The sequence below is a fragment of the Muscardinus avellanarius genome (genome assembly GCF_963383645.1).
Source record: "Muscardinus avellanarius genome assembly, chromosome: 16".
NCBI lineage: Eukaryota > Metazoa > Chordata > Mammalia > Rodentia > Gliridae > Muscardinus > Muscardinus avellanarius.
Window position 1 is genome coordinate 72919557 of NC_137802.1, and position 25767 is coordinate 72945323.

The 25767-nt window shown below is 52.9% G+C and overlaps 1 protein-coding gene across 2 annotated transcripts in view; it reads left to right on the forward strand.

The window, feature by feature from the left end:
• The window catches only part of RPTOR (regulatory associated protein of MTOR complex 1), a gene marked incomplete at both ends in the record, with an annotated part of 318581 nt that overhangs the window by 108161 nt on the left and 184653 nt on the right, over positions 1-25767 (forward strand). For both annotated transcript variants that reach the window (XM_080714263.1, XM_080714264.1), the window contains one exon: positions 10859-11017. In XM_080714263.1, the coding sequence (XP_080570389.1) occupies positions 10859-11017 (159 nt within the window). The remainder of the gene's footprint in view (positions 1-10858; positions 11018-25767) is intronic.

Here is a 25767-nt window from a genome sequence, read left to right on the forward strand (position 1 = left end):
TGCTAGTTAGTGTTCAGCTGCTTCCGCGTCAGGCCATCTCCTTCCTTCCTTCCTTCCTTCCTTCCTTCCTTCCTTTCTTGTGGCACTGGGGGTGGAACCCAGGGGCTCTACCTCTGGGCTACACTCCCAGAGCTATTTTATATTTTATTTGGAAACAGGGTCTCACTAAGTTGCTGAGAGCCTCACTAAGTAGCTGAGGCTGGCTTCGAACCTGCGATCCTCCTGTCTCAGCCTCCCAAGCGCTGAGATTACATGAGTGCGCCACCACGCCCGGCATTTATGCTTTCTTTTCTTATGTGACCCTGAAGCACATCAGTATCAGTGTGCATTTATAAACATGTTTTCTCAGATATAATAGTTGTCTTGATTATCCGTATGTATATCTTAGCTGAAAACACATTTAAGGTTGTTTACCTGTCCAGGAACGTCTGCTCATACCTTGGAAAATACTTCATGTAGGTAAATTTCAGTCGCGGCAGCACACTTTACCACTGAATCATGTGTAAGAGCACTGCAGAGCAGATTTTTTTTTTTTTTTTTTTTTTTTTTTGTGGTACTGGGGTTCCTGGAAGCCCTTCTACCTCCGGGCTACACTCCCAGACCTATTTTATACTTTTTACTTGGAAACAGGGTCTCTTAAGCCAGCACAGCTGGCTTCAAACCTGCGTGATCTTCCTGTCTCCGCCTCCCAAGCATGGGGATTACAAGCGTGCGCCACCACGCCCAGCGCAGAGCAGATTTTTACATCACAGCATTTTGAAATGCTGCCTGCTCATTCACTGTGCTGTTTGTGTGGCTTACTTGTTTATTTTTAAAATGATTGCTGGGAATTTCACTCAGTTCACTAGTCCAATCAAGTTCATTCCTAATCTGCCTTCCTCCACGCTGCCCCCGCCCAACCACTGCCTGCACAGATTCTGAAGCAAATTGTAGGCATCATGTAATTTCATCTGTAAATACTTGTTGTGTGTCTCTAAAGATAAGCGTGACACACACTCACATGCACACACACACACATGCACACACGAGTCTTTCCTGAAATCAGCGTCTGGCAGGGGAGTGCTCTGCGACTGCCTTGTCGGCCCGCCAGCCTGCGCCTGCGGCCGTCCGCTCCTCCTGCAGTTTACTGGTTGAAGAGCCCAGGTCGTGAGCCCCGCGGAGCTTGAGAGGGTCTGCATTTTGTTCCTTGCTCTGCTCCCCACCCTGTGCTGAGCCCAGTTGGCTTCTGTCCCGTGAATTTGCCCTGTGTGGCTCGAGGGGTTGGTGGGGTTGCAGGTGTTTCGGAAGTGGCTGGCGTGTGTGGAGTCCTGGTCATCTCTCCCCTGGGATGGCAGCAGCCTCTGCTGCCCGGGCCCCGGCTGTCCATGAGCACAGAGCGATGGGGGCGGGCTCTGCCTGTCCTCCTCGTTTGTTCACTGGGCTGTCTGTACAGACGCATCTGCTCATCAGTTGTCTGGATAGCTTGAGGTGCAGTTCAAGTAGGAAAGCCGGAATCAATCCTTTATTGTGCTCTAGTCACCAGTTTTCGTAACACGTGGGCTTCTCCCACAGATAACTAACGAGTGGGGGGCGTGCGTGTGTGTGCGTGTGTGGGTGGTTGTGTTCGGCTACCCTCCGTAGTGTGCAGAAACCCTCGGTGTTTATGAGTCATTGATGCCCACAGCCTTTGCCATTGGCAGGTGGGAGCCCTTGCTGCTGGCTCCTGAGTCTTTCTGATGCGTCCTGGGAGTCTTTCATTGCTACTTTCTATCTGGTACGACTTGTCAAGATGCTCCGTGTGATCGCCGGGCGCGGTGGGCACGCGGTCATCTCCTGCATCTCCTGCCCCACGTTAGACAGCGGCCAGTTCTCCCAGGCGCCCAGTCTCTTCCAGTAGGAAGTGGCATTTAGGGAGCTGAACTGGGCCCCAGGGGCGAGCCACGAGCCATGAGAGAAGCAGGCCGAGAGCAGCGCAGGGGCCTGACGTGGGGCAGCCCACCAGAGCCACAGCGGTCACGAAGGAGGCAGGAGACTGAGAGGCTGAGGTGGAGGTCAGCCTCGGCAACTTGGTTGAGACCCTGTTTTAAAATAAAAATTTTAAAAGAACTGAGGGTGTAGCTCAGAGTTCGATTCCCAGTACGAAACCAACAAAGCCAGAAGGCAGGAGAGCCTAGCGAAGGTGGCGGCACAGGCTACAGGGAGCCGCACCCCACGCCGGGACCGTGATCGGGCTCAGGCTGGGTCACGCAGCGTTCTCCGGCCAGCGAGAACAGGCCGAGCGCAGCAGGGGTGTGGAGACGGCCTGAGGAGAGGCACGGCAAAGAAACTCAGAGCCTTGCTGCTCCTGAGCGCGCCGCGCTGCTGCTCTCCCGCGTGGGCGGGACGCCGTGCCAGCCTTCCGCCCACACTGACAGCCACAGGAGAGGACACGGACAGAAAGCACCATTGTATATACCGAGCCAGCCATCGGGGACTTTCTTTTGCCCTGTCACTAGTTAATTTTCACCTTTTTTTCCTTTTCTCCTCAGTCTGTACTCGTGGAGAACCTCCTGTAGACAGTGACCAGTCCCGTAGAGTGAGCTGCTCCCTGGCCTCGGCTGGAAGAAAGTACCGTCTGTCCTGGCCTCTCATGTAGTCAGTCACAAGCCTTGAGAGTTAGAAGCAATCTGCAGTCCCAAGCACGTCTCTCTTGCTTGCTCCAGAAGGCTCTCCCGGTTCCCCAGGCCACATAGACAGGCCATCCCTCCCCACGATGGGTTTGCAGTCCAGTTCCTGTCGAATCCCAGGAGAGCCTGCTGCAAGGCGTCGGCTGTGCCTGGCTGGTAGGGTAACTGGGTGCAGGTGCCCGTGTTCTGTCCAGCCTGTGCCCTGAGCTTGTTTGTTAAGGCAGTCGAGCAACTTGTAAGGAAAGTAGGTGGTTTGTGGAGGGGTTTGGGTGTTGTGGCTAAGTGCCTGCGCTACCGCTCCATTCTAACCCAGCACAACGATTAAAAATCTCAGCCACAAAGAACAGAACCCCCAAGTTCTCCTGTCACTGCTTTTTGGAGAAGCTCATAAGCTGCATAACTCTAATAAGTATCCGTCATTCGTTCATGCATTCATGCCCACATAGCTACCGAGCACCAAGTGCGTGCCTGGCACTGCGCATACCCGAGGATGCTGAGGCAAGCACAGGTTAGTACTGATGAGGCCAGGGGATGGGCAGAGGCAGGTAATAGCAGGTAGAGCCTCGCTGAGGTGCTGTGATGGGGATGGGGACATGGAGTGCCAACGGGAGACTACCAGTGTCCAGGAAGGCATTGGAGGGCCACCTGTTACTTGCAGACTGAACAGCAAATGGCAGGCAAAGCTTGGATTGGGAATAGAAGAAGGGCAGAGGGTTCTGGGTGGAGGGCTTGAACATAATTAGGCCAAAGACTTTAAGGGATACTTTCTTGTGGTTGAGGCCCAGACTTTCTGAAATTCTGTCTAGAGATAAGGCTGGCAGTCCTGCGGTATTTTTGAAGTATTGTAGGATCAGTGGAAAGCTGCCAAAGAATGTCAAGTGAGTCAGAGGCACTGAATTTTGGAGAATGGGTTTGGAGAGAACAAGGCAGGTTTGAAAGCGAGGTCACCCGAGAACTATACGGCGGTGACGGTGATGACGGTGGTGATGCTAATGGCGGTGGCAGTGATGAAGGCAGAGGCAGTGATAACAGCAGTGATGCAGTGGTGGTGGTAACGATGGTGGAAATGATGACGTGATGGTGATGATGGCATGATGATGTGATGATGCTAGTGGCTATGACGACCACGATGGTGATGGTGCTGATGTTGGTGGTGGTGAGGATGATGGTGGTGGTTATGATGCTGCTGCTGGTGCTGCTGCTGGCGGTGTGATGATGGTAGTGGTGGTGGTGGTAATGATAGCGACCGTGATGGTGATGGTGCTGATGTTGGTGGTGGTGAGGATGATGGTGGTGGTGAGGATGATGGTGGTGGTGAGGATGCTGCTGGTGCTGCTGCTGGTGCTGCTGCTGGCGGTGTGATGATGGTAGTGATGGTTGTGGTAATGATAGCGACCGTGATGGTGATGGTGCTGATGTTGGTGGTGGTGAGGATGATGGTGGTTGTTATGATGATTGTGATGATGCTGGTGGTGGTACCTTGGCTTGGTAGTGATGGTAGTGAGAGTGCAGATAGAAAGGGGTGGATGGATTCAATCAGGACTTAAGGGTTAGACTAAACAGGGTGACCTTGTTGATTAATAGAGTGGGTGAAAGAGAGGAAACTGTCATTTGTGCTTCTTGGTTTCAGTTGTCCAGCTGGGTTGATAATGGGACCACTCATTTGGAAGAGGAGAGAGAGGAACAGGTTTAGGAGGGAAGACACAGAAGTATGCCTCCTACCAGCTCCTCTGTGGTAAAAAGTCTCAGCTGTACTGCTGAGCTGCTGAATTCATGCACACTCGGGAACAAATGCTAGAAAGGCTTGGGTTTCTCAGTGGCCCTTTCAGGATGCATGGGGATAGGAATGTAGGAAAGGGAGAGGGTCTATTTTTTAGGGTCTTTCCCCACATAGACCACACAGTTCGTTCCAATAAACTGCAAGGCAATATCTTACCATTGTTTTATTTTATTTTTTGGCCTTTTTTCTTTTTCAATCTTACTTGTTCTTTTTTTCCCTTTTTCTTTTGCCCTAACACCTTAAATAGGGTTAGGCCTGTAAACAGTGAGAACTTTCAGGGGTTACTGGCCGGGGGGGGGGGGGGCTGGCTGCTCAAAGGTCCTCCCCGCCTAGCATTTCTCTGGAAGTCCTTAACAGAGGCTGGAGTGCCCGAGTGCTAGCATTATGCTTCTTCCTCCGGAGACTTCTGAGAGCCCTGGGCCAGCAGCTCAGCCTTGCAGCTGAACTTAAATATTACTGTCCCTGTGATGCTGTCCTTTCTCACACTCCCAGCCCAGCAGGGCACTGTGGCCACACCATGCAGGGTTTCCTTAGTGTGGGGTTTTGTCCAAACAAAGGACCCACGAGCATCCCCCAAGCCCCTCTTCCTCCCAGCATGGCCCTCCAGGCACACTGGCGAGCTGCTGGTACCAGAGTCTGTGCAGGGCCCATGCTGCCACCTCCACCACGCGAGCAGAGCCCGTGGCACGGGGGCTTAGCCCCGGAGTCCGCTCTTCTGGGCAGGGGCTGGGGCGCCCTACAGTGGCTCGCACACACGCTCTGCAGAAGCTGGCTGCAGGAAGCTTCCCGGTCCTCCGATGGTCCTCCGGTCCTCTGCAGCGGAGCAGAGCTGCAGGTGTTGCTAAGCAGCGGCCATCAGGAGACTCGCAGAGAGGAGCCGGGACTGGGGCTGCCTTGCCTTCATTAAGCCGCGGGGCGGGCTTTCTCTGCACCTCCCCCTTACTCATTCTTTAATTCTCTTCCCCACTGCCGGCTGGAGCTGGAGCTCTGGCTTTTCAGGAGAGCGCCCAGCACAACAGGAGGCTTTTGGAGACTTGCTTTGCCGTTTTGGGAGCCCAGTGGAACTGGCCATGAGTCCCCCACCACTAGATGCTTCTCTGTGTCCCTGGCTTTTGCCACCGAGCTGTTAGCCAGGGTTCTCATTTTGAAGCAGAGCCTTACCATGGCGTGGCGACATTTAATTTAGTGTTTCTCATTTCAAAGCCCTTAAAAATATTAATTAATTCCTGTCAAACCCCAGGAGGCATATTATTAATATCCGAAGTGCCTTTCATGCTGGTTCGTTAATGTGTCTTCTCATTGTAATAGGTAAGAAAATGAGGATGAATCTTTTTTTTTCCCCCCTTTCTGCAACCCCACAAGACAAAGCCTTGCTGGAGCCAAGGTCAGAAATAATGACCCCCTAATTTTATTGATGTCTCTGAGTGACTCGGGCTCTGTGGCCGTGGGTATGGCTTGGCAGAACAGCACTCCTGTTTAGGACTCATCTCTGGAGACTGCCAGTGATTTTTCAGTGGAGCTGTGAGTTCACAAATCCTAGTTCGATAGCTGTGCAGAGGAGAGCAGAATGGAGCAAAGCCGAGCTGCAGCAGTAGATTACAAGTGAGCTCCAGACAGGGCGTGGGGCGCGCTCCCCACTGTCCCCTAACCTCCCCTGGGGCCTCACGGGCCTCTATGGACCCAGCCCAGGGAGCAGACAGGCCGCGCCCTGGGAGGCAGAGGCATGATGACCAGTGCAGCCTGCTCTCATCTTAGGGACCGTGTCATGAGTGCCTTCCCTCTTCTTTGCTTTATGTGGGGATTCTGTGGCCTAGGGTGAGGTAGCAACCGCCAGGGGACACGGGCTGGGAGATGCCTGGCGTCCTGGGTTCTGTTTGGGGTCCTTCCCTTCCCCTTTCCCTGCTGCCTGGCCCATCACACAGGTTCTTCTCTACTCTGTGCTTATAGCTCCTGACCATAGAAATGTTCTTCTATTTTTTTATTCTTTATTTTGAAACAGGGCCTCACTAAATTGTGGTGGGCCTCGCTAAGTAGCTGAGGCTGGCTGCAAAATGTGATCCTCCTGTCTCAGCCTCCCGAATGCTGAGATTACGAGTGTGCGCCACCACGCCCAGCTCGAAATGTTCTGACTCTGAAAATGTGTCCTGTGTTCTTGAGGTGGGTGTGGTTTTCATATGCTGTGGAGAGGCTGCCATCGGCCTTCTGGGGGCTGGCCTTGGCTGGGTAGCCAGAGGCCCCTCCTCCCCAGCAGAGCTGGGAGCGAGGCCCTCCACGGAGCTCCCTGCCCTGGGCGGTGGGCGCCGCCTGCCTGTGTGTGTGTCCGAGGAGGGCAACAGCTGGCTCCTGTACCTGCTGGTGCGATGAGGAGCTGGGAGCCTCAGGAAGCAAGTCCCTGTGTGGGAGAACAAGCATATGGCCAGGGTTTCTTTGCTGCTGTCTGCACGTTGTCCAGGAGAACTGCCAGGGAGGCGGTGAATGGAGGCAGCTCTGACTGCAGGAGGGGTGCAGCCGTGAGCCACCCTCTGCACTCACTGGGAGCCTCCCCACGGCTCACCCCGCGCTGGGGCAGAGGGGTCCTCCTGGCGCTCAGCTCCTCCCCGTCCGTTAGCATAGGGAAGGAGCCCCTCTGCATCTCCTTTGGGAGACAAGCCTGCTTCTAGCTGCGCGCGCTTCCCCCCACATGAGACGTTTGGTCCAGGAGGCGGCGGAGGCGTCTGCAGCAGTGCCTCTGTTGGCCAGCACGTCCTGCTGTGGACGGCCCCCAGGTGGCGTAGGCCCGACCTAGAGCTGGCTCCCTCTGGGCTTCCCCTCGCCGTTCCCTTGGTAGTAATAAATCGCTTTCAGCTTTTCTGTGCTCACAGAGAAACTAAACAACAACTCCTGACTCCTCTTCGCACCTATTGAAAGTGCACTGTGGAGTCCACGACTCCATCTTGGCTGTTCCCACAGAAGGTGTTCCTGGGGTGGGAAGGCGCCCCCCAGGCCCAGAGTGAGCCTCAGGGCACTGCCCTGGGCGCAGCCCGTGCCTCCTGCCAACATGTTCTCTGCATACCTCTCTTTCTAACTGCTCAGCCACGACACATATTACAAAGCACTTGTGTTAAAAATGTATTGGTATTATTTTGATTCACATGAGGCCCAGCGCAGCTATCTGCCAGAATGGGATGTGTTTTCTGCTTAGTTTGGCCATAATAGCAGCTGTGGTTCAGAGAACACGCAGGTCCTGGGCTTGCGCAGTCGCATCCCGGTGCATCCTGGTAGGCTGGGGCCTCGGTTCGTGTTGGGCGGGCCCACGGCTGAGGGGGTGGCCTGCTGCCTTACGGACCTGAAGCCCTGGCCTGCAGCAGCCCGTCCCCGAGCCCGTCATGTGAAGAGAATGTCTAACCGTCTACTTCAGACTTATTTCCCAATTTCAGAGCGTCCTTGCTGCTGTGGAGGGAATTTGGAGGGTGTTCGACTGCGTGGGGCTGAGCAGGCCCTTCCTTCTTTGCCCGTGGACCCCTCTTCCACTCAGCCGCCGTCCCCTGCTATGGGCTGAGCACAGCCCGAGGGGCCAGGACTCAGCACCCCGCCCAGCCTCGCCCAGAGCACAGTGAGCAGATGAGTCAGGGTTCACTGTTCCTCTGGGGACTGGCCCCAGGGTTCACTGTTCCTCTGGGGACTGGCCCCAGGGCCTTGGTGTGCTGTGGAGCGCCGCCCCTCAGTGGCTCCCAGCCACGCCCCCTGCCAGGGTACAGTGTTTGAGAGCGAATGGGCATTCCGGTGCCCAGCACCCAGATCCCACCGTCGCTCCACATGGTCTCCAGCGCGCATTCCCCTGATTTCACTTCAGTGTCACATAGGATTTCATGATTTCCACTTGTTTCGTTACTAATTGTTGTAATGAATGTCACCACCAATCTGATTGCCACTCATCAGCGTGGACAGGACATGGCGGGAGGCCCTGAACAGAAGGGCGCGCTGAGCTGCAGCATGAGGCAGTCAGGGAAGACAGAAAAGAGGCCAAGGGGCTGGCCCTTGAGCAGGGACCGAGGGCTGGCTGTGGCCGGCTCTCCACCAGCACCTCCTGTAGACTTGGCAAGGGCCACCTCGCTTCCCTCAGGCCTCTTGTGTGCCTGCTGGGGGGAATAAATGAACTTGAAAAGCTTGCATTGTATGTTAGCTTTCTCTCTACCACCTCAGTGACACTTTTATTTTATTTTGTTTATTTTTTGTGGTACTGGGGGTAGAACCCAGGGGCTTTACTACCTCCGGGCTATACTCCCAGACCTATTTTGTAATTTATTTGGAAACAGGGTCTCACTAAGTTGCTGAGAGCCTCACTAAGTAGCTGAGGCTGGCTTCGAACCTGCGTGATCCTCCTGTCTCCGCCTCCCAAGCGCTGGGATTACAAGCGTGCGCCACCACGCCCAGCCAACACTTTTATTTTGCCAATAGTAGTCTGGCCCGTGGGGAGGGGGCACCGAAGGGTTTCCACTTTGCTGGGCCCTAACTCACCTCAGGGCAGGGCTCCAAAATTGTCCAGCAGTACAGGAGGGTGCTGCTGCTGGGCTTTGCTTACAGGTGCAAAGAATTTAGGGTGCCTGGAAGAGGGGTTGGTGAGCTTTGCCCTACCAAAGCTCACTGATGGCCCCAGGGGGCGAGGCAGAGCGTGCCGGTGGAGATTTGTCTTGAGTTGTAGATTTAACACATGATCAGCTGACACCACCACGCTCTCGGTCCAGAGGCTAAGGTTGAGAGTTGTTTGTGCCTGTGCAGAGCTCCCCCGTCCACCCTCTCCAGAGGCCAGGGGCCCTTCTGAAGCCTCTCCTGCTCCCTGCTCTTCTAGGGACATCAGCTGGCGCTGGTGGCCGGCCACAGCCAGGCACTGGCCTCCGCTGTGGGCTCTTCACTCCGTGCGCCTCCAGCACTGGCTGCCTTTCCCTTTTTATTTACTTACTTACTTACTTACTTACTTACTTACTTACTTATTGCAGTGCTGGGGATGGAACCCAGTATCTCCGAGTGACACCCCCAGCTCTATTTTTTATTCTTTATCTTGAAGCAGTTTCACTGGGTTGCAGAGGGCCTCGTTAAGTAGCCGAGGCTGGCCGTGAACCACGATCCTCCTGTCTCAGCCTCCCGAATGCTGGGATGACAGGTGTGCCCCCCGCGCCCGGCTGCAGGTCACTTTTTAGAGTCAGATCATAGCGTCCACCGCAGGAAGACCCTTTCGCCATTTTCCCCTAGGAAGCCACATCTCTGGAGAGTGTGCTGTGCCATGTGGCACTGATACATGGACTGGGAACATTGTTACTGGCCTCTGGTGTGGCCTACTGTGTTTACAGTCATGCTCCTACTCCAGGGTTCAGGACAGTTACACATTTGTCTTTTAGTGCATCTTTATTGGGAGCTTATTATTAAAAGTTCCTGGCAACCAAACAAGGAGAAGTGAACAGGAAGCAGGAAGGCCCTTGTGGCCATGGCTGGCTTCGGCAGCCTATCACATGGCGGGCCGCCTCCCCGCCCACCCAGACGGTCTGCAAGCCAGCACACCTTACTGAAACCATGCTTGGGAGGTTTGAATTGTGCACAGACTGCTTGTGAAAGCTGGCTGTGTGTGTGTGTGTGTGTGTGTGTGTGTGTGTGTGTGTACGCGCGCGCAGCTCTGTGGAGGTGTCTAGGGTGCCTCCACACCCCCGTTTTGATTCCTGTTTCCCTGACTTGTCTTGCAGGTCTTTTCTCATGTGAATTTCAGTAGCACCTTGTTTAATTACAGGAGATGGCTTGATGGGATGTTTATTAGGATGGCGCTGAGTGTGCAGGTGACCTGGGGGCCGACATCTTCAGGGTATCGAGCAGCCACCCAGGCGGGGCCCCCTCCTCGGTCTCCAGGACGGTGGTGCACGTCCCCACGGCCCAGTCCTGGCTTCCCTGTGAGCTCGCCTACGCATTTGGTCCGTGACTTTGCTAGTGGGGCTCTTCGCCCGAGTGGCCCCTGTTACAGTTTGTATCTGTGAAGACTTCTGACTCCACCCCAATTCCAGGTCCTGCTAATCCACTGAGTCCTGCGCTGTGGGCAGTGAGGGTCCCGGCGGGCTAGGGCTCACCCTGGGGCCGCACCAGGCAGCTGTGAGCCCCCAGCTCTGCCTCCTTGACGCTGCCGTCTATACTGCAGGCGCACCCTAGCGAGTCATCCAGGATTCTTGGCCTCGAGGAGCACAGGACATCTGACTTTACCTCGTGCCTTGCTCCACCGTGCATGTCCTTGGGTCTTCCTCGTCATTCTCAGGGATATGTGTGAATGAGTGCCTGGCTCTCACAACCGCCGGGCGAGGCTGAGAGAGTTTGGGGTGCCAGGTCAGGAGTGTGGGGTGCACGTCCAGGAGGCTTGCAGGAGGCACCGCCCAGCTAGTTCATATTCACAAGCATCTCATTTCTTTTCTCGCCACAGGCCCGGTACAAGCAGAGCCTTGACCCAACTGTGGACGAAGTTAAGAAGCTGTGCACATCCCTGCGCAGGAACGCCAAGGAGGAGCGGGTCCTCTTCCACTACAATGGCCACGGGGTGCCCAGGCCGACGGTGAACGGCGAGGTCTGGGTCTTCAACAAGGTGGGCCTGCCCTCAGGATCCTGCCTGCCTTTTTCCAGGAGGGATGCTGGTCTGTCTGGGAGGTTGACTGAGGCCCACTCACTTGTGGCTTCTGTCAACCCAGAGAGCAGCAGGGTGGTCCAGGCAATGGCCAGTTACCTGGCAGGGTGTTTTAGGATCACCTCTGTTTTTTGAGATCAAAGCCAAAAGATAATTGGGTGCTGGAGCTCCTTCTGTGGGCAGACACTGATGGAGGTATGGAAGTGTATGGGTGGCGTGTCCTCAGGAGGCCTGGGAGTGGCGCTGCTGAGCACTTGCCCTCTTTCAGTCTACGCAGTTGTAGGGTTTCCCAGTTTTAGGAGAGTCTTCTCTTGGGAATCAGTGATTTTCTTAGGAGATACAGTGCTCTGAGTTTTAAAAAAGCTAAATCCCAGCCTTCTTCTTTCTGGGGTCACGTGTGACGGCCTCCTGCAATTCCTTATGCCAGGGCCTGGGTATGTCATCTAGGTCACGCGAGGGCCCTGGTTCCTGCAGAGTGGCTGGCCGGGCCCTCTGCACCTTTGTGTGATAGAAGCCCTCGAGGCATGTGCTGGTGCCCTTGCATGCTTGAGCACTGGCTGGGGAACCCAGCAAACATCAGGCCAGATTTCAGCCATGCTACCCATTAGCTTTAGGACCAGAACATACATTGAAGCTCCGGCCCTGCTGTCCTGGCCGGAGTGTCTGAGAGGACGAAAGGGGTGTGCCTGTGGAGCGCCTTGCTGGTGAAGCTCCGGCCCTGCTGTCCTGGCGGGGGCTGCCCACGTGTCCGAGAGGACGGAAGGGGTGTGCCTGTGGAGCGCCTTGCTGGTGGCTCAGCTTCTTGCAGAGAGTGAGTTATCAGCACAGCCCACTGCTCTATTTTCTCTTCAAGGATGTAGAACATGGGGTGAAGCAGCGCTGGTCAGTAAGAAAGACACCTGGAGAGGCCTAGGGGAAGACTTCAGGGCCTTGAGCCTGAAGGCGGAGGATGCTAGACCCAGCTCCTCCTGCGGGGCCCTGCCCTTCTCCCTGTGTTTTTATTAAATGCTGAGTTGATTCAAAACTAATTGTGGCAGAAATAGAATGTAAAGAAATATATGAACTACTGGGTATCTGCTGGGCAGTCTGAAAAGGAGCCCCACCCACCCCCACCCCATTGGCTCCGCAGCCTGGGTGTTTCCACAGACAGGCTGGGCTACCTGCGGCGGCTGTCCTTGTACGCTTTCCTCTCTCAGCCTTCTGCTCTGAAGATTTGCCTGCGGCCTGCAGCCAGCCTCTCCCTCACATTCTGCTGCACGCCTGCCCTGCCTCCTGCGTCCTCTCGAGGCCTCTGGGCAGGGGCTTTGGGTGTGTCCCGTCTTCTTCCTGTTCTAAATGGCACCAGTGTTTCAGTCCCCACCTTCCTCACTGGCTGGTCAGCTTTTCTTTGCTCTGACAAAGTACCGGAGTTGCCGCTCAAAGGAGGAGAGCAGCCAGGCGTGGGGGCGCACGCTTGTAATCCCAGCCCTTGGGAGGCTGAGACAGGAGGATTGCAGTTTGAGGACAGCCTCACCTACTTAGTGAGGCCTTCTGCAACTCAGTGAGACCCTGTTTCAAAATAAAAAATAGGGCTGACGGTGTAGCCTAGAGGTAGAATGCCCCTGTGTTCCATCCCCAGTGCTGCCAAAGCAAACAAGCAAGGAACAGGAGAGCTGTAGTCTGGCTCATGGCTCCAGAGCCTCCTGGTCACGAGGTTCCGTTGCTGTTGGGCCGCGGTGAGGCATGGCGTTGCGACGGGCAGAGAGGCTCACCTCGGGGCAGCCAAGCAGCGAGACGGCAGGGAAGGACCTGGGGACGAGACAGGCCCCGTGTCTACTTCCCCCTTAGCCTCCACCCCGCAAGCCCACGGAGGCTCCACTCCATCAGTGGGCCGATGCCTTGAGTAGGTTGGGCTCTCACGAAAGGCTTGCTCCCTGGACACCGCTGCACAGAGAGCAAGCCTCCCGCACTCGAGCCTTTGGGAACATTTAAGGCCCACGCCACAACAGTCACCAGCGCCAGGCTGCCATCTGGGCGGGTCTGGACACAGTGGGCTGCAGTGAGATTTGGCCCCCAGCAGCTGGGGGTGAGCACCTCTTCAGTACTGTGAGGCCACACCGGCTTCCTCTGCTGGCAACGGGCTCCTGTCTTCCACCTGGGCTGTTTGCCTTCTTCTCACTTGTTTGAAGGAACTCTGTGTATTCCAGACAGCAGCTCCTCGCTGTTCATAGAATTGTGGCTGCCTTCCCTGAATTGAAGACTTGCTTCGTTTCTTTCACTCTCTCTGTGGTGCCTCCTCGTGGACAGGAGTTGTTTATTTTGACATGGTCACGTCTATCAGTCTCTCCTTTATGTTGTGGGTTTTTTGTAGCTTATTTAAGAACACTTTCTGTATGCCAAGGCCATGAAGTATTCTGCTGTATGTGTCAAGAGCATTATATTTTATCTGTTATATTTAGGTCCTTAATCTACTCAACACTGATTTTCCGTGTATAGTGTGAGGTAGGGGTCTAAATTCATTTTTGTATTTTCTACTTCCTGCTCCATTACCGTTTAACGGCAGTTTGGAAGGAAACCCAGCGTCTGTGCCACACGGGGTCCCTCTGAGCTCTCTGTTCCATGCAAGGTGCCATGGCCCTGGGCTCTTATGCTTCCCAGGGTTGGAAGTGTGGGCTCCCTCCTCTGTTCTGCACGGTGGGACCTTGGCTAGCCGTGGCCCTTGGATCTCCTGTGAACCTACACGTCCGTTTCGGGGGATTGTGTTACGTGATAGGTTTTTGGGAGATAATAAACATCTTCAATACCGAGTCTCTCAACCGTGTTCTTTTTAAAGTGTCTACAATACAACTTTAAAATTTCCTTTATAAAGATTTATTCTTCCTAATGTTCTTATTGGTGTATTTGGAAAAACAGTTGATTTTTATACATGTATGTTATATCTACCAACCTTGCCAACCTCTCTTATTGGTTCTAATAATTTATTAGTATATATTCTTGGGTTTTTCTACTAGACCGCGATGCTGTCTGCAGAGAGCCAATTTCACTTCTTCCTGTCTGGTTTGTGTCTTATGTATTGTGTTTGCTTTCCTGCGCTGCCCCACACCTCCAGGACACTGGTGCTGTGGTTGGGGACATCTGTCTCCTTCGTTGTTTTATGGGGTGCTCTCTCTGTTTCAGAATGTGATGTTTTGTTGCAGGCTTTTTGCAGGAAAAAAAAAATGATCAGATTAAGAAGGTTTGGTTCCTAGTTTGACTTTTTAATTCTTTTTTATTTTTCCGGTACTGGGGATGGAATCCAGGGGCATTCTACCTCCAAGCTACACCCCCAGCTCTATTTTTTTGGTCTTTTTATTTTTGAGATAGGAGCTCACAGAGTTGCAAAAGGCCTTGCTGAGTAGCTGAGGCTGTCTGCGAACCAGTATCCTCCAGTCTCTGCCTCCCGAATACTGGGATTACATGTGTGCCACCATGCCTGGCTTTGGTTTGGCTTTTTTTAAAAAAATGAATAGATGTTGGTTTTCCTGAAGCCATTGTCTTTGTATGTGTCTATTAACATGGTCAGAAGGGTTTTTTCTCCCTTAAACTGCTAATGTGTTGAGTGATATTACTTTCTTTTCTTTTTTCCTATTCTCTGTGTGTGGGAGGAGATTGAACCCAGGGGCATTTTACTGAAACAGGGTCTTGCCGAGTTGCCAAGGGCCTTCTAAATTGCTGACATTGAACATGAGATCCTCCAGTCTCAGTCTCTCAAGTACAGGCACGCACCGCTGTGGCCAGCTGATGTGATGTGGCTTCCTATTAGACACACTCTCACTATTGGGATAACCTATTTGTCATTAGGGATTTAATTCAGTTTGCTGGTGTTTTGTTTGGTCTTGTAAGTCTGCTCGTGAATGAGAGTTTTCTGGGATTGTTCTCTTTGCCTGGCCTGAGTAATCAATATAACTGTAGCCTTAGAAGATAAACTGGGGATGTTCCTTCTTTGGCGCACACTCAGCAGCCTGGTAAGAGGCATGCTGTCGGTGTGCTGTGCAGCTCGCCCAAGGGCTGTCTTGGGCCTCCGCGGAGCGCCCTTCACCGCTTGCTGGTCTCGGTTCTCTGTGACTAAGGAGCTTTCAAGTACTTCTGTTTTCTCCGAAGGCAGAATGTATCCATTTCCACCAGAGTTTCATCACTTATATAGCCCTACGAACTGTCAGTCTGGGGTATCCGCTAGTGATGGTCTGTTAACCGTTCTTGGTACCCATCTCATACGCCTTCTCTCTTGTTGAGTGTCCTTTTCAGGTTACATGCATTTTATAGTCTTTTCAGAGAACCGCTCCAGAAAGCAGGAGGAGCCTGGAATGGACACCTACATGCCTTTCACCTGTGGCAGCAGGTGACGTTGCATCTGCGGTGCATCTGTCTAGGGGGCGGGAGAGGGTGAGATCGGTGTTTCTCAAAACTACTTGAAAGAGGCAGCTATCATGACACCAAGGATGAGGATGCTTCCTTTGGATGCAACACCACCAGGTCGCTCAAGTAACATCAGTCCGTAATATTTAATATAGGGTTTATCATGCTTCCCAATTGCCTCAGAAAGTGCATCAGTAAACAACGTTGGGGCATTGGGAATGGAGCTCTGGGCACTCACTCTGAGCTACACCCTGCGGCTGCTCTGAGCTACGCGCCCAGCCCTATTTCATTCTTTATTTTGAGGCAGGGTCTCACCAGGTTGCTGAGGCTGGCTGGGGCCTCACTGAACGACGAGGCGGGCTTTGGACCTGGAGACCACACCTGGCTAGCCCGCGTTATTTGTGTGTCTGTTTTGTTTCACATCCAGGACCCACCGAGCTTCATGCCCTGTACCCACTTCTCAGCTCCCTGCCGTCCCCTTGAGTGTAGATTGGTCTCCTCGTCTCTTTTTAGAGAGTGAGGTTTCACACTATTGTGTCCTCAATCCAGTCTTTTCAAAATACAACAGACCCTGGCTTTTAGAGCATTTTAGCTTTACAGAAAAACCGAGCGTGCAGCCCCCCCGTTTTCCTGTGATGGAAGGTTTGTTGTTGCTTACAGTGGTTGCGAGTGCCGAGCTACATCGGTACCTTATCACTGGCGGTGCCATGGTGACACAGGTTCCCTCTTGGTTGGACGTTTGTGTGTTTTGGCGAGTGCATGCCGTTAGGCGCCCAGCATCATAGTATCACCCAGAATCCTCTTGCTGCCTAGAAGTCCTCTGTGCCTGCCTGCCTCCCTCCCTCCCTCCCCCTCCCCTTTAGTTTTGTCTTTTCCAGAATGTTCCCTCGTTGAAGTCATATGTGTACAGCCTTCCAGACTGGCCTCTCACTGAGCAGCGTGCATCTCAAGGTCCTCTATGTCTTTGAGAGCTCAGTTCTGCCTGGATGGATACTGACTGATGATAATATGCCTGTGTGTGAGACTGCCACGTCTTTTTATTTATTCCCCTCTGAAGAACATCTTGGTTCCTTCCATGTTTTGGCAATTATGAATGAAGTTCTTATAAACATCGGCGTGCGGGTTTCTGTATGGATGTGAGTCTCATCTCCTGTGGGTAGATTTATAGAACCACGATTCCTGGATTGTTTGTCAAGAGCATATTTAGCTTTGGAAGAAACCGCCAAACTCTCTTGCAAAATGTCTGCACTCCTTGCACTCCCGCCTGCACAGAATGAGAATTCCGGTTGGCCCCTGCTCCGCCGCACTTGGAGCTGTCCTGTTCTGGGTTTGCCCTTCCTTCAGGCTCAGTAGTCACTTTGTATCACTGTCTGACTTTCTAATGACGGGATGTCGAGCATCTTTTTAAGTGCTCGGTGAGGTCTCTCCCCACTTTTGCAGGGACAGAGCCTTGCATATATGAGACAAGCATTCCAACACAGAGCTGCGTCTCCAGCCCAAGTTGTTTACTTTCCTGTTGTTGCATTTTTAAAATCTTTGAATACTTTAGATACCAGTCTGTTATCAGATATGTGTTTTTAAAATATTTTCTCCTAGTTTATGGGTATTGAACTCGGGGGCATTCTATCTCTGAGCTGTACCCCAGCCCGTTTTTTATTCTTTATTTTGAAACAGGGTCTTACTAAGTTGCAGAGGCCTCACCAAGTAGCTGAGGCTGTCTGTGAACCTGCGATCCTCCTGGCTCAGCCTCCCAAGTACTAGAATTATGAGCATGTGCCACCATACCTGGCTAGAAATTGACTTTTTTTTTTTTGGTGGTATTGGGGTTCCTGGAAACACTTCTACCTCCGGGCTACATTCCCAGACCTATTTTATACTTTTTATTTGGAAACCGGGTCTCTTAAGCCAGGGCAGCTGGCTTTGAACCTGTGCCATCCTTCTGTCTGCACTTCCCAAGCGCGGGAGTCAACAAGCGTGCGCCACCACGCCTGGCAGAAATTGACTTTTTGAAGAGTATAGACCAGCTATTTCTAGAATGTCACAAGTTCTGATTTACTTTCTTTGATGCTGCTGTTTTTGTGTTTTTCTTTTTCCCCTGGTATTGGGGATTCAACCCAGGGCTCTATGCGTGCTAGACAAGCAGTGTACTGCTATGCTATATTGCAGCCCTACTTTCTTTGCTTCTTAATGAGTTTATGTCAGGCTGGATCAAAAATGAAGATGAAACTTCTTGCTGTCTCCAGAGGTGCACTGTAATACAAAGGCATATGAAGGTAAAGAAATTACAAGAAAGAGAGAGATCGACCATGTAGGTGCCACTCACAGGGCGGGCATGCTCCACTAATAACGACCAGGTGGGGGGACAGCTCCTATGGCAGCCCCCCTCTGGGGAGCACACACCGTCCTGCTGCATCAGTGAGTGGGCAGCTTCCTGTTGTTGGGAGGTCAGGGGACGCAGTGGACGGCCTCCAGTCCAGGCCTTTCTCCTCCAGCTGGGGTTTCCCTCTGTTTTCCTGTTACTTCATCCCTTCATGGGTTTATTTTCTCTCTTCATGTGCATGCCACCAGAGACAGGCTGCTATTTATCTACATCCGGCTAACTGTAAAACCACAGTAGTAATACTGTGCAGTCCCCGTTGCTAGGCCTGTCTACCTTAAAACGACTCTACCTAGCAAGATGCAGCACGCACTGGACATGATGCACAGTAGGGGAAAGGTAAGATTTAGAAGCGTTGGGGCCTACGAGTGTTGACCATGCACGTTTCTCCTTCTGAGTCACCATGGATTCTGCCCCCGATTCCCTTCTCAAGCTCAGCAGCCACGCAAGGTTCAAGACTTAGGCATACCTTGGCTCAGACCCCCTCCTCCTTCCACCCCCTTGTCCGTTCCAGGCAATTAGGACTGGCAGCTGTGGCCATTAGGAACTCACACAGCAGAACGCTGGGGAGGGGTTACCACGACTGAATATTCCCAATCGGCTTTTAGCCCCACTCTTCTTCTTTACAAAGGTGAGGGTTTTCCCACTCAGCACGGTTTTCTCTGTTTTGTCAGGTCGATTCCAGCCAAAGCCATCTCTGTTCTTGGCATGCGCACCAGGCACAAAGCCAGGTGGCCTTCCTGCCTGCTAGAGTTGGGGGCCTCATGGGGGGGCGCTCCCCAGCGTGCCTCCCTCTCCTTGATTTTCTAAAACACAAAGCTGAAGTCTTACTGACTTTTCATGTCAGCATAAGAGAATTGTTGGTTCTCTGATGGTCTTCCTGTTATTTGCCTCTGTCAGAAATGTCTTCAGAGGCTAACCCCTCGGCCTCCCCCGGTGCTTGGCCACTCTGGACAGAAATGTCTTCAGAGGCTAACCCCTTGGCCTCCCCGGTGCTTGGCCACTCTGGACAGAAATGTCTTCAGAGGCTAACCCCTCGGCCTCCCCGATGCTGGCCACTCTGGACATTAATGAGGGAACACAAAGGTTGCATTGTGGGAAACACAGACGGGAAGCAAGACCTGTTTCACGGCAGTTACTGGCTGTGAGTTGAGGTCAAGACGACGGTTGAGCATTCCTTATGATGTACGAGAGCCACACATGGGGAATAGAGCCCCCCTGACGGCCTGCTAAGTCGGGGCAGCAGGGAGGACGTGCTGTGGGTGCCGGGGCCTGAGCATGAAGCCCCAGCACGTGGCAGCTAGTGCTGCGCTGCAGGGACTGTGTGGCGGGGTGAGGAGGCTGGTGTGAACGTGCCTCCCGTGCGTGTGTCGGAAGCTTGCTCCCTAAAATCATACGCTGCCGGAAGCGGGAGGTTGGGGCCTTTGGTTGGTGATTAGGATTGGATGAGGCTGTCTACTGGGGTGGGGGGTAGAAGCCGGGCACCATGACACACAGCTGTGACCCTAGGGCCGAGAGTCTGGGACAGGAGGAGCATGGCAGGCTCAACACCAGCATGTGGTAACCTAGCAAGACCCTGTTTCTAAATAAAAAATAAAAAAGGCTGGGAGTATTGCTCTGAGGTAAATCACCCCTGGTTCAATCCCCAGTGCAAAAAAAAAAAGGGAGAGGAAGCGAGGCCCGAGCTGGCGCTGCCCTGTCGTGTGCTGCCCACTGGCCTCGTGCTGCAGCAGGAAGCCCTCGCAGACGCCGCGCCAGGGCTGTGAGAGCTCGACACCCCACCTGTGGCACCTGGCACAGCAGCAGCAACAGACTGAGACGGGGAGAGGAGCCGGGAAGGAACGGCGTGGAGGAAGCCCGGGGAGGGCAGCTCCGTGCAGGCGTGTCCAGCCCCAGCACGTGCAGGTGTAGCTAATGCCCAAGCTTGGTCCTTTGGCAAGAGGAGTGTCTGGTTTCCCAGGTAAAGCTGTCCAGTTCTAAAGAAGCATTCTCATTTCTCAGAAACTCCAAGTACATCTTTTGCAAAGAGCTGGGGAAATGAGTCAGAGCTCTTAGCCATATTATCATGGCATCCTCTCAAGGGCTGATTCCTGTCAAGCGCCTTCAGGGTGCCAGCCTCCTTCCAACTCAGACAGGAACTTGAGCCCCATCTGGATGTGTCACCAGCCTCCCCGGCTGTGGGTGTTTTGCATGTGCTGCTCTCAGAGGAGAACTGAGGAGATTCATCTCCTTCCCCGCCTGCTCTCTGGATGCACAGCACCCAGCAGCAGGTGGTGACAGCCCAGAACCGCAAGGCATTGCTCGAGTGGTGCTTGTAAATGAGGCGCGGCGGCAGCGGCTTCTGGAGTAGCCACACACAGCTGAACTTGGGCCCTAAATCCTCGCGGCGGAAGGCTGGCCGAAGCCGCTGCCGTGCTTCGCCGAGGCCGACTCGCTTCCTCGGGCGCCATCCTCACTCAAGGCAGGCAGCTGGTGGGGCACTAGCCTTCCCGTGGCAGTGTCGCTGCCCGGCAGGTGCCTCAAATCCTGGTATGGCGCACAGCTGCTGCTTCCATGGGAAGACGAGCAGAAAGGCTTTTACATGTATGATTATCAGAAAAGAACTCTTGTGATTTTTAAAAAAGCAGCATACATGCCAGGCCACATTTATCATTTGTTATGATTACTATTTCGTCCATATTTAGAATGCAGTAGGGTCCAAGAAAAAAGCTGGTGATTTTATTATGGATGTGAGTACTCTTTCCTGTGAATATCTAGAATCTGTGCTGCTTACAACTGTAGAAGACTCAGGAAATATTACATTTCTTTCGGAGAAGTGCTGGAAAAGGCCAGAGTCTTTATTAGAGCTTAAAATATTTATTTCGGTTAGGTGTGGTATGCATACCCCAAATCACGGTACTTGGGAAGCTGAAACAGAAGGTTCAGGGCCAAAACTCAGGGACTTAGTGAGACCCCATTTTAAAATAGAAAATAAAACTAGGACCTGGGGGTTTAGCTCTGAGCTAGAACACGTCTGGGTTCAATTATCAGTACCAAGCAAGCAAAATTAATTAAAATTTTATTTATTTATTTATTTTGGTGGTACTGGAGTTCCTGGAAACCCTTCTACCTCCAGGCTACACTCCCAGACACCCATTTTTTTAATATTTTTTATTTGGAAACAGGGTCTCTTAAGCCAGCGCGGCTGGCTTCGAACCTGCGCGATCCTCCTGTCTCCGCCTCCCAAGTGCGGGCATTACAAGCGTGTGCCACCACGCCTGGTTGGCTAATTAAAATTTTAGCTGGGCTGGTGGCACACACTTGATATCCCAGTACTTAAGAGGCCGAAATAAAGAGGATCACAGGTATGCTGCCAGTCTCAGCTACTTAGTGAGGCACTCTTCAAATTAGTGAGACCCTATTTCAAAATAATTTTAAAAGGGGGTGGGGTATAGCTTGGGGTAGAATGCCCCTGGGTTCAATCCCCAGTACCCCCCCCAAAAAAAAAAAGACAACTTTTTTGGGGTGTGTGTGTGTGTGTGTGTGTGTTACTGGTGATTGAACTCAGGGGCATTCTATCACTGAGCTACATCCCAGTTCTATTTTATTTTTAAAACAGGGTCTCATTAAATTGCTGAGGGCGTAGCTAAGTTGCTGAGGCTGTCCTCGAACCTGTGACTTGCCTGTCTCAGCCTCCTAAATACTGGGATTATAAGGTGTTTGCCACAACACCTGGCTTACAATTTCAAAAACAAAAGGCTTCCTTGATGGTAAAGGATGCAAACCGCAGGCCACGGCTCTCCCGACCTCTCAGGCGGCCTGTTGGAGAGCCCTGAGTTGTACGGTGCTGCTTCACACCGAAGACCCACAAGCCGGAGCACGCCCACACTCAGGACCACCTTCAGGGCTGCCCCGCTGGGGTCACATGGGCCCTGGCTCTTCTCCTTTCTTGTTGACTTTCCAGCAACAGGAAGCTGGCGAGGCGGCAGTGGGATGTGTGTGCAGGTCTCCATGCTGCTCTGCACCAGCAAGGCCTCTCCCAGGCCCGCCGCTCGGCTCCACTCTGGAGCCTGGGAGGAGGCAGGGCCTGGCGGGCAGGAGGGCAGTGGGGGTGTGGGGGCCTTTCAGCTGCCCTTGCCAGGGAGGTGAGCACCGGGCTGGCCAGGTGGGCCTGGGAGTGCCTGGGGGCTCCGCTGAGCGGGAGCAGTCCTCTGACCCTGCTGGTGATGCTGTGGGGAGCGTGGCCGAGAGGGCGCCATGCCGTGGCGATGCTGTGGGGAGTGGGTGTCTTGGGGCCCACAGCACGTACAGCACGAAGCAACACCGTGAGCTGCAAGGTTCACAGGGCAGCTGTCGCCACCAGACCCCAGGCTTTCAACTCTAGACATACGTATCTCAGAGTTGCCATGAGCGGTATACTCTTTGCTCAGCTTAAGTTTTTATCGGTGCTGCACAGCTGGAAAGATGGGACGCTGAGGGTCAGAACTGTTGCACAAGCAGCTGGGAGAAGAGGGCGGCGGGCGTGGTTAAGGCCCAAGCGGGGGCCATGAGCCCCCGGCCCAGCACCTCCAGAGGCCAATTGCTCTTCCTGTCCTGTGTGCATCCGCCACTGCCCCTCGGTCCAGGGCAGGAGCAGAGTGGCAGCTGGCCACACATCACCGGGGTGGCCGGGCGCCCAGGTCTGCAGGAGCACCCCGAGGACCTGGCCGAGTGGGGTGGCACCTGAATGACAAAAGTGCTAGAGGAAAGAGGATTACGCTGACCTTTGGGGAAGATGAGAGATGGAGAGTGCAGCCGCTTTGACTTTGTTACTTGTTTTAAAGGCTGAAGAGAGGCAGAAGGAAATTAGTGCTGGAGCCTACCGCGAACTGAGAAAGCCAAGTGTTTATTATTATCCAGTTTGCTTTCTGTGTGTGTGTGTGTGTGTGTGTGTGTGTGTGTGTGTGTGTGTGTGTGTTCATTAAGCTGAGGGCAAAGGTTCAGCTGCTTTCCTGGTGGCATGCAATTCTGACAGGGAGCTTGGACTTTTGCAAACAGGAGTTGGAAATTTGAAGATGAGGAGGTTCTGAAAAGATTTTTTCTTAACTATTTTTAAGTTTTCTATAAAATCACTATCTTCAAATGGCACAGAAAAGTATAAAAGGAACAACACAAATTCTTTCTTTGCTGGGCATGGTGACACATGGCTATAATCTCGGTTACTCAGGAGGCTAAGGCCGGAGGACTCTGCATGAGTCCTCCTCATGAGACCCTGTTTCAAAAATATTAAAGACTGAAGCTGCAGCTCAGTGGTAAAGCCCTTGGGGTTCAATCCCCAGTGTTGCAAAAAAATAAAAATAAAAAATTCTTTCTTTACTCCCCTCTAAGCCTGTCCACTCTCCTGTGATAATCTCTGCCGTGTCTTTATATGTGCTTTTGGAAGTTTGTTTATGAAAGGCATTTTATTTTATTGTTTGCAGTGCTGAGGAGAGAACTTGGTGCCTTATGTATTAGGCAGGAGCCCTGCTATGCGTTACACTCCAGCCCCGATAGCTAGATGATCAGTGGGTAGTTATGGGCCCTTTATATAGTAGTGTACAACTGGCTTTGTGTGTGTGGTGCCAGACACTGAACCCAGGGCATTCTTCTGAGCCACACCCCAGCCCCCTTTTCTTGTTTGTTTTAAACAGGCTCTTGCTAAGTTGCTGACGTCCTCTCTAAGTCGCTGAGGCTGGCTTGGAATCTCTGGTCCTCCCGTCTCAGCCTCTTGAGTGCTGGGATTACAGGCGTGCACCGCCACTCCCAGCCATGGCGTGCATTTGTGAATGCCGCCTACTTGATCAACCTTCTGCATTATTTATTCTTATTGACATTTTCTTTTTAAAAAAATATATGTGCCAGACATGATTTATTAAGCCCTCATAGTAACTACTTCGGTTGTTTCAACTCTTGGCTTCTGTAAACAGTGCTGTGTTAATGATCTTAATATATATCTTTGCAGATCTTTGGAATGAAACTGCGGAACTGCATTTCTTCTGACAGGTGGACTCCCGAGTCCCTGCCAGGCACGGGGAGGGGCGCTGAGTCGCTGCACACTTGCACTAATAGTGTTAGAGGCGGGCTCCTCTCTTGCCCTGCTCCAGTATCTGGCATTTTGGCTTCCTCACTTCCTCCGATGGGGGACGTGGCACCTGCTCATTGATTGCTTCTGAGTGGTGACCTTGCTGACCGCTGCATTCTTCTCAGCTTAACTCTGTGCCCTAGACTGCATGTATTGTGGGCACTCCCTCCATTTGTCATTTATGTTTGCTCTTTTTTGTGTGTGTGGTGCTGGGGGTGGAACCCAGGCGCTTTCTACCTCCAGGCTATACTCCCAGACCTATTATTTAATAATTTATTTTGAAACAGGGTCTCACTGAGTTGCTGAGAGCCTCACTAAGTAGCTGAGGCTGGCTTCGAACCTGTGCGATCCTCCTGTCTCAGCCTGCCAAGCGCGGGGATTACAAGCGTGCGCCACCACGCCCGTCGTTCTTGTAAAATTTCCGCGAGTGCCTTTTCACCATTAAGTCTTTCCCTTAAAATCTGCCTTTGCCCTGTCTCTGTCCAGCTTAAGAAGTACAGCGTTGGACTAGCCCGGCCTGGTCTGCTCCCTGGGCTCTCTCCTCCCTTCCGTGCCAGTTGCTGGCTGGAGTTGGGTTGTCAGCCTCGCTCATGTCAGTGTCCTTTATTTATTTTTATTAAAAAATATTTTTTGTGTGATACTGGGGGCGGAACCCAGGGGCCTTCTACCTCCAGGCTACACTCCCAGACCTATTTTATGTTTTTTATTTGGAAACAGGGTCTCTTAAGCCAGCACGGCTGGCTTCGAACTTGCGTGAGCCTCCTGTCTCCGCCTCCCAAGCCCGGGGATGACAAGTGTGCGCCACCACGCCTGGCTGCCAGTGTCTTTTAGCATACAGGCGTGCGGTGTGTGATGCTACGCATTATTCTGTGTCGGGCGTTGTTGTGGGTCTGAGCTGTGTCGTCACAGCTGCTTTTGCACTCCAGAGTGTGTGCGTGGACACTCCAACCTTCTCCTTCCCTGCTGAGTGGGCTTTGCATCCATACAGCGTCGAATTATTTTGGTGCTCAGGGTGCGAGTTCTTCTCAGCAGATGCGCGGGCCGGGCCGCAGCCTCTGGTGGGAGCGCGCCTGTGCTGGGCCAGGCTGGTGCAGCTGGCAGAGCACGCAGACTGCCTCACGGCCCGAGGCAGGGAGGACGCATGCCCTTGGAGGGTGATGATTCATGAGCCAGGTGCCTAGATGCTGGGTTGTAATCAATAGTTAAAATAGATTTAATCATACATGCTTATTTTGTCGTATATTTACCATAGTATTTACTGTTTTCCTAGCAACTACTTAACTTTCAACTAGCAAAAGACACTCAGTAAACAGAAAACCCAGTGACATATCCTAACTCTTCTTCTGGCTCCTCGAAAGTGCTTGCGAGCCCAGGTGGAGGCAGCTTTGGGGAATAACGTGAGCGCCGGACGCGGTGGCGCCTCCCCGTAACTCCAGTTCTTAGGCTGAGAGAAGACGATTATGTGTAGTCTGAGGGCCGGCGTGTGATAACCTAGCGGGACTCTAGTTAACAATAACTAACAAAATAGGGCTTGAGGTGTGGCTCCGAGGCAGGACACCTCTTCTAAGTCGAAGCCCCTGTACCAGATGGAGAGGGAGAGAAAATTAATAAGGACCCTGCTGTGTGTATTTATGCCACGCATGTGTGCACAAACGCGTCTGCAAGAATGGCTGCGTGATGCAGGCAAGCAGCGTGTGACCTGTCTTGTCACTGTAGCTAATGCCTGAGATGGTCAGCTTGAAAAGAGAAGGTTTGCTTCTGCTCACAATCTTGGAGGCCCCACTTCACAACCCATTCGCCCTGTGGCTTAGGGGCTGTTTGGCACAGTAAGCACACCGTGGTGGGGTCGGTGGGAGGCAGCCCGTTCACCTCGTGGCAGGA